The sequence below is a fragment of the Nesoenas mayeri genome (genome assembly GCF_963082525.1).
Source record: "Nesoenas mayeri genome assembly, chromosome: 37".
In the NCBI taxonomy this organism is placed as follows: domain Eukaryota; kingdom Metazoa; phylum Chordata; class Aves; order Columbiformes; family Columbidae; genus Nesoenas; species Nesoenas mayeri.
This window is the reverse complement of record NC_137578.1, coordinates 384,064-392,974: the sequence shown is the minus strand read 5'-3', so window position 1 is coordinate 392,974 and position 8,911 is coordinate 384,064. Positions and strand designations below refer to the sequence as shown.

At 62.9% G+C, this 8,911-nt stretch overlaps 1 protein-coding gene across 1 annotated transcript; it reads left to right on the top strand.

The window, feature by feature from the left end:
- Nucleotides 1-4: 4 nt before the first annotated feature.
- On the top strand, nucleotides 5-8,625 carry LOC308051334 (EH domain-containing protein 2-like; the record flags this gene model as incomplete). Its single annotated transcript, XM_080361708.1, has 3 exons — nucleotides 5-82; nucleotides 6,002-6,166; nucleotides 8,080-8,625. Coding segments are annotated over 3 exons (789 nt in total), but the record flags the coding sequence as incomplete, so codon positions are not given.
- Nucleotides 8,626-8,911: the final 286 nt, after the last annotated feature.

Below are 8,911 nucleotides of genomic sequence, written 5' to 3'. Positions count from 1 at the left end.
GTTCCAGGACATCCAGAACCTGCCGCGCAACGCCGCGCTCAGGAAGCTCAACGACCTGGTCAAGAGGGCACGGCTCGTTAGGGTGAGTGGGGATCGTTGGGGTGAGTGGGGATCGTTGGGTGAGCGGGTTCGTTAGGGTGAGCGCGGTTCATTAGGGTGAGCGCGGCTCGTTGGGGTGAGCGGGGACCATTGGGGTGAGTGGGGATCATTAGGGTGAGTTTGGTTCATTAGGGTGAGTTTGGTTCATTAGGGTGAGTGGGGATCGTTAGGGTGAGTTTGGTTCATTAGGGTGAGTGGGGTTCGTTAGGGTGAGTTTGGTTCGTTAGGGTGAGTGGGGATCATTAGGGTGAGCGGGGATCGTTAGGGTGAGTTTGGTTCATTAGGGTGAGCGGGGATCGTTAGGGTGAGTTTGGTTCATTAGGGTGAGCGGGGATCGTTAGGGTGAGTGCGGCTCGTTAGGGTGAGCAGGGTTCATTGGGGTGAGTGCGGTTCATTAGGGTGAGTGGGGATCGTTAGGGTGAGTGGGGATCGTTGGGGTGAGCGCAGTTCATTAGGGTGAGCGCAGTTCATTAGGGTGAGCGCGGTTCATTAGGGTGAGGGTTCATTAGGGTAAGTGTGGTTCATTAGGGTGAGCAGGGATCATTAGGGTGAGTGCAGTTCATTGGGGTGAGCACGGCTCGTTGGGGTGAGCGCGGTTCATTAGGGTGAGCGCGGCTCGTTAGGGTGAGCAGGGATCGTTGGGGTGAGCGCGGTTCATTAGGGTGAGTGGGGATAATTAGGGTGAGCGCAGTTCGTTAGGGTGAGGGGGGATCGTTGGGGTGAGTGCGGTTCATTAGGATGAGTGCGGTTCGTTAGGGTGAGCATGGTTCATTAGGGTGAGTGGGGATCGTTGGGGTGAGTGCAGTTCATTAGGGTGAGTGCGGTTCATTAGGGGTGAGCACGGCTCGTTAGGGTGAGCATGGTTCATTAGGGTGAGTGCGGATCGTTGGGGTGAGTGCGGTTCATTGGGGTGAGTGCGGTTCATTAGGGTGAGTGGGGCTCGTTAGGGTGAGTTTGGTTCATTAGGGTGAGCGGGGATCGTTAGGGTGAGTGCGGCTCGTTAGGGTGAGCAGGGTTCATTGGGGTGAGTGCGGTTCATTAGGGTGAGTGGGGATCGTTAGGGTGAGCGGGGATCGTTAGGGTGAGCACAGTTCATTAGGGTGAGCAGGATCGTTGGGGTGAGGGGGATCATTAGGGTGAGTGCGGCTCATTAGAGTGAGGGGTGATCATTGGGGTGAGCCCGGTTCGTTGGGGTGAGCCCGGTTCGTTAGGGTGAGCGCGGTTCATTAGGGTGAGCGCGGTTCATTAGGGTGAGCAGGGATCGTTGGGGTGAGTGCGGTTCATTGGGGTGAGTGGGGATCGTTAGGGGTGAGTGCGGTTCATTGAGGTGAGCAGGGATCATTAGGGTGAGTGCGGCTCGTTAGGGTGAGTGTGGCTCGTTAGGGTGAGTTTGGTTCATTAGGGTGAGTGCGGCTTGTTGGGGTGAGCAGAGATCGTTGGGGTGAGTTTGGTTCATTAGGGTGAGTGCGGCTCGTTAGGATGAGCAGGGATCGTTGGGGTGAGCGCAGTTCATTAGGGTGAGTGGGGATCGTTGGGGTGAGGGGGGATCATTGGAGTGAGTGCGGTTCATTAGGGTGAGCAGGGATCGTTGGGGTGAGTGCGGCTCGTTAGGGTGAGTGCGGCTCATTAGGGTGAGCGGGGATCGTTAGGGTGAGCGGGGATCATTGGGGTGAGCACAATTCGTTAGGTTGAGCACAATTCGTTAGGGTGAGTGGGGATCGTTAAGGGTGAGTGGGGATCATTAACGGTGAGTGGGGATTGTTGGGGTGAGTGCGGTTCATTAGGGTGAGCGGGGATCGTTGGGGTGAGTGGGGATCATTGGGGTGAGTGGGGATCATTGGGGGTGAGCGGGGATCATTGGGGTGAGTGGGGCTCGTTAGGGTGAGTGCGGCTCGTTAGGGTGAGTTTGGTTCATTAGGGTGAGTGCGGCTTGTTGGGGTGAGCAGAGATCGTTGGGGTGAGTTTGGTTCATTAGGGTGAGTGCGGCTTGTTAGGATGAGCAGGGATTGTTGGGGTGAGCGCGGTTCATTAGGGTGAGTGGGGATCGTTGGGGTGAGGGGGGATCATTGGAGTGAGTGCGGTTCATTAGGGTGAGCAGGGATCGTTGGGGTGAGTGCGGCTCATTAGGGTGAGCGGGGATCGTTAGGGTGAGCGGGGATCATTGGGGTGAGCACAATTCGTTAGGTTGAGCACAATTCGTTAGGGTGAGTGGGGATCGTTAAGGTGAGTGAGTGGGGATCATTAACGGTGAGTGGGGATTGTTGGGGTGAGTGCGGTTCATTGGGGTGAGCGGGGATCATTGGGGTGAGCGGGGATCATTGGGGTGAGCGGGGATCATTGGGGTGAGTGGGGCTCGTTAGGGTGAGCACAATTCGTTAGGGTGAGCACAATTCATTAGGGTGAGCACAATTCATTAGGGTGAGTGCGGTTCATTAGGGTGAGCACAATTCATTAGGGTGAGCGCGGATCGTTAGGGTGAGCGCGGATCATTGGGGTGAGCAGGGATCATTGGGGTGAGTGCGGTTCATTAGGGTGAGTGCGGTTCATTAGGGTGAGCAGGGATTGTTGGGGTGAGCGCGGTTCATTAGGGTGAGTGGGGATCGTTGGGGTGAGTGGGGTTCGTTAGAGTGAGTTTGGTTCATTAGGGTGAGCGGGGGATCATTGGGGTGAGTGCGGTTCATTAGGGTGAGTGCGGCTCGTTGGGGTGAGCGGGGATCGTTGGGGTGAGCGGGGATCGTTAGGGTGAGTGTGGTTCATTAGGGTGAGTGGGATCATTAAGGTGAGCGCAGCTCGTTAGGGTGAGCGGGGATCTTTGGGGTGAGCGGGGCTCGTTGGGGTGAGCGTGGTTCATTAGGGTGAGTGGGGATCATTAAGGTGAGCGCAGCTCATTAGGGTGAGCGCAGCTCATTAGGGTGAGCGGGGCTCGTTGGGGTGAGCGTGGTTCATTAGGGTGAGTGGGGATCATTAAGGTGAGCGCAGCTCATTAGGGTGAGCGGGGATCGTTGGGGTGAGTGGGGTTCATTAGGGTGAGCGGGGATCGTTAGGGTGAGTGTGGTTCATTAGGGTGAGTGTGGTTCATTAGGGTGAGCGGGGATCATTAGGGTGAGCACAATTCATTAGGGTGAGCGGGGCTCGTTGGGGTGAGCGTGGTTCATTAGGGTGAGTGCGGATCATTAAGGTGAGCGGGGATCGTTGGGGTGAGTGGGGTTCGTTAGGGTCCATGAGAAGGGGCGGCCGATGCTTTGGGGTCCCCAGGAGGTGGCTCAGGGGTCCCCCCAACAACGGCCCCATTGCCACGGGGGGACGTCACCGTGTCCCCCCCCATCCTGTGCCCGGTTTCCTCGTTAATGGTTTCCCGTGAGGTAACCCTTCCGCCCTCTAATTACAGAGCAATTAACGCCCCCCCCTCCCCGTCAGGTCCCCCCTCCCAGAGGGGGGGGTGGTTTGGGGCTGGGGGGTGGATGAGCCCCCCCATGGCCGAGCCCGTCACCCCAAGTCCAGGGGGACGGGGGGGGCTGGTTTTATTCTCTTATTCCCCGGTTCTTTCTGCCCCCCCCGTCCCGTCCCCCCCCAGCGGCCTTATCGCATCCGGCCCTTTGTGCCGAGCATCCGCTGCCACACGGACACGGGACACGGGACAGGGGACACGGACAGGGGACATGGACAGGGACAGGGGACATGGACAGGGACACGGGACATGGACAGGGACAGGGGACATGGGACATGGACACGGGACAGGGGACACGGACAGGGGACATGGACAGGGACAGGGGACATGGACAGGGACACGGGACATGGACAGGGACAGGGGACATGGGACAGGGGACACGGGGCAGGGGACATGGACAGGGACACGGGACATGGACACGGGACATGGACACGGGACACAGGACACGGGACAGGGACACGGGACATGGACACGGGACATTGGACATGGACAGGGGACATGAGACAGGGGACATGGACGCGGGACATGGGACACGGGACATGGACACGGGACAGGGGACACGGACACGGGACAGGGGACACGGACACGGGACATGGGACATGGACATGGGACATGGACAGGGGACACGGACACGGGACAGGGGACACGGGACAGGGGACACGGGACAGGGGACACGGACACGGGACAGGGGACACGGACATGGGACACGGGACATGGACAGGGACATGGACACGGGACATGGGACATGGACATGGGACAGGGGACATGGACACGGGACATGGGACACGGACAGGGGACAGGGGACACGGGACATGGGACACGGGACATAGACACGGGACATGGACACGGGACATTGGACACGGACAGGGGACATGAGACAGGGGACATGGACGCGGGACATGGGACACGGGACATGGACTGGGACATGGACACGGGACAGGGGACACGGACACGGGACAGGGGACACGGACATGGGACATGGGACATGGACATGGGACATGGACATGGGACATGGACATGGGACATGGACAGGGGACACGGACACGGGACATGGACATGGGACATGGACAGGGGACACGGACATGGGACATGGGACACGGGACATGGGACATGGACATGGGACATGGGACATGGGACATGGACATGGGACATGGACAGGGGACACGGACACGGGACAGGGGACACGGACACGGGACATGGGACACGGGACACGGACACAGGACAGGGGACATGGACACGGGACAGGGGACACGGACACGGGACATGGGACATGGACAGGGACATGGACATGGGACAGGGGACATGGACACGGGACATGGGACACGGACACGGGACATGGACACGGGACATGGACACGGGACATGGACATGGGACACGGGCATGGACACAGGACATGGGACAGGGAACATGGACATGGGACATGGGTCACGGGATAGGGGACATGGACATGGGACACAAGACACAGGACGGGGCCAGAACCACTATGGGGGAGGCACTGGGAAGGGGATGGAACTGGGATGGGGACAGGAATGGGATGGGAACAAGAATGGGACTGGGGTGACGATGGGGACAGGGACAAGAATGGAGCTGTGGCTCTGGGATGGGGACATGAATGGGACTGGGATGGGGACAGGGACCTTGTGGGACCCCCCCATGGTCTCGTCTCTCCCCCTCTGAGCTGTGAAGCGGACCCAGGTGTCCGGGAGGGGACTCACATGTCTGAGACGGGACCCAGGTGTCCAGGAGGGAACTCAGATGTCTGGGAGGGCACTTAGGTGTCTGGGAGGGGACCCAGGCGTCCGGGAGTGGACCCACCTTTCCAAGAGGGGACCCAGGCGTCCGGGAGGGGACCCAGGAGTCCAGGAGGGGACCCAGGCATCCGGGAGGGGACCCAAGCATCCATGAGAGGACTCAGGCATCCGCGAGGGGACCCAGGAGTCCGGGAGGGGACCCAGGCATCCGAGAGGGCAGTCAGGCATCCAGGGGCGGTCCCAGAAGGGGATCCAGGTATTCAGGAGGAGACCCAGGCGTTTGGGACGGGATGCAGGTGTGCAGGAGGGGACCCAGGCGTCCGGGTGGGGACCCAGGCGTCCGGGAGGGCAGTCAGGCATCCAGGGGGGGACCCAGAAGGGGACCCAGGCGTCCGGGAGGGGACCCAGGCGTCCGGGAGGGGACTCAGGAGTCCAGGAAGGGACTCAGGTGTCCAGGAGGGGACCCAGGCGTCCGGGAGGGGACCCAGGTGTGCAGGAGGGAACCCAGGAGTCCAGGAGGGGACCCAGGCATCTGGGTGGGGACCCAGGCGTCCGGGAGGGCACTCAGGCATCCAGGGGGGGACCCAGGAGGGGACCCAGGTGTGCAGGAGGAGACCCAGGTGTGCAGGAGGAGACCCAGGCGTTTGGGACGGGACCCAGGCGTCCGGGCGGGGACCCAGGCGCGCGGCCTCGCTGCCCGCAGGTGCACGCGCACATCATGGGCCGGCTGCGCAAGGAGATGCCGTCGGTGTTTGGGAAGGAGCACAAGAAGAAGCAGCTGATCCAGAAGCTGCCGCTGCTGTTCGCGCGGATCCAGCTGGAGCAGCACATCCCCCCCGGCGACTTCCCCGACTGCAAGCGCATGCAGGTGAGACCCCGCTGGGGGGCTGAGCCCCGGATTGGGGTGCTGAGCCCCAGATTGGGGGGGGCTGAGCCCCGGGATGGGGGGCTGGGGGTGCTGAACCCCGGATTGGGGGGGGGCTGAGCCCCGGGATGGGGGGCCAGGGGTGCTGAGCCCCAGACTGGGGGGGGCTGAGCCCCGGGATGGGGGTCTGAGGGGGTCTGGGGGTGCCCCCATGGCGCCACTGAACCCATGTCCCGATACTGCCCCATGTCGCGACACTGCCCCCGTGTCGCCATCCCCACCCCATGTCACGATACTGCCCCATGTCACGATCCCCACCCTATGTCACGATACTGCCCCATGTCAGGATCCCCGCCCCATGTCACGATACTGCCCCATGTCACGATCCCCACCCTATGTCGCGATACTGCCTGTGTTGCCGCTGAGCCCATGTCCTGATACTGCCCCATGTCATGATACTGCCCCATGTCACGATCCCCACCCCACGTCGCGATCCTGCCCCCATGTTGCCATCTCGCCCGTGGCGCCGCTGAGCCCATGTCATGATACTACCCCACATCGCGACACTGCCCCCATGTCGCCATCCCCACCCCATGTCGCGATACTGCCCCATGTCGCGATACCGCCCCATGTCGTGACACTGCCCCCATGTCGCCATCCCCACCCCATGTCGCGATACTGCCCCATGTCGCGATACTGCCCCATGTCCCGACACTGCCCCATGTCACGATACTGCCCCCGTGTTGCCATCCCCACCCCATGTCGTGATCTTGCCCCATGTCGCGACACTGCCCCATGTCCCGACACTGCCCCCGTGTCCCCATCCCCACCCCATGTCGCGACATTGCCCCATGTCGCGATACCGCCCCATGTCGCGATACCACCCCATGTCCCGATCCTGCCTCAGGTCCCAACACTGCCCCATGTCACGATACTGCCCCTGTGTCACCATCCCCACCCCATGTCCCAATCCTGCCCCATGTCCCAATACTACCCCATGTCGCGATACTACCCCCGAGTCGCCATCCCCACCCCATGTCCTGATCCTGCCCCATGTCCCGATCCTGCCCCACGTCCTGATACTGCCCCCGTGTCGCCATCCCCACCCCATGTCCTGATACTGCCCCATGTCGCGACACTGCCTCCGTGTCACCATCTCCACCCCATGTCCCAATCCTGCCCCATGTCCCAATCCTGCCCCGTGTCGCCATCCCCACCCCATGTCCCGATACCGCCCCATGTCCCGATCCTGCCCCACGTCGCCACACTGCCCCATGTCCTGATACCACCCCATGTCCCGATCCTGCCCCACGTCGCCACACTGCCCCATGTCCTGATACCACCCCATGTCCCGATCCTGCCCCATGTCCCGATCCTGCCCCACGTCGCCACACTGCCCCATGTCCTGATACCACCCCATGTCCCGATCCTGCCCCATGTCCCGATCCTGCCCCACGTCGCCACACTGCCCCATGTCCTGATACCACCCCATGTCCCGATCCTGCCCCATGTCCCGATCCTGCCCCACGTCGCCACACTGCCCCATGTCCTGATACCGCCCCATGTCCCGATCCTGCCCCATGTCCCGATCCTGCCCCATGTCCCAATCCTGCCCCACGTCGCCACACTGCCCCATGTCCCGATCCTGCCCCATGTCCCGATCCTGCCCCATGTCCCGATCCTGCCCCACGTCGCCACACTGCCCCATGTCCTGATACCGCCCCATGTCCCGATCCTGCCCCATGTCCCGATCCTGCCCCACGTCGCCACACTGCCCCATGTCCTGATACCGCCCCATGTCCCGATCCTGCCCCATGTCCCGATCCTGCCCCACGTCGCCACACTGCACCATGTCCTGATACCGCCCCATGTCCCGATCCTGCCCCACGTCGCCATCCCGGCCGTGCCGCCCGCAGGAGCTGCTGCTGGCGCAGGACCTGTCGCGCCTGCCCGCGCTGAAGCCGCGGCTGCTGGAGGCGCTGGACGAGCTGCTCACGGCCGACATCGCGGCGCTCATGCCGCTGCTGCGCCAGGAGGAGCGCGGCGCGCCCGACGCGGGCGTGCAGGGCGGCGCGTTTGACGGCGCCCGCCAGGGCCCGTTCGGCGCCGACGAGGAGGACGAGGAGGAGGCGGCGGGGGCCGAGGAGGAGGAGGACGAGTGGGTGGTGACGAAGGACAAGGCGAAATACGACGAGATCTTCTACGGGCTGTCGCCGCTGGGCGGGAAGCTGAGCGGGCGGCGCGCGCGGGGCTGGATGGTGAGCAGCAACCTGCCCAGCTCGGTGCTGGGGCGCATCTGGCAGCTCAGCGACGTGGACCGGGACGGGATGCTGGACGCCGAGGAGTTCGCGCTGGCCGGGCACCTCATCGGGGCCAAGCTGGAGGGGAGGGGGCTGCCCGCAGACCTGCCCCCCCGCCTGGTGCCGCCGTCCAAGCGCCGGCCCAAGGGGTCGGCGGAGTGAAGATCCCGCCTGGGGGGGGATCGGCAGGGACCCCGCATTGAGCAGAGACACCCCCGGGACCCCCATCGAGCAGAGACACCCCTGGGATCCCCCATCGAGCAGAGACACCCCAACTGGGACCCCCCATCGAGCAGAGACACCCCCGGGACCCCCATTGAGCAGAGACACCCCCTGGGACCCCCCATTGAGCAGAGACACCCCACCCAGGACACCCCCCCATCGAGCAGGGAACCCCCAGATAGAGACAACCCCCCCGGGACCCCCCATCGAGCAGAGACACCCCCGG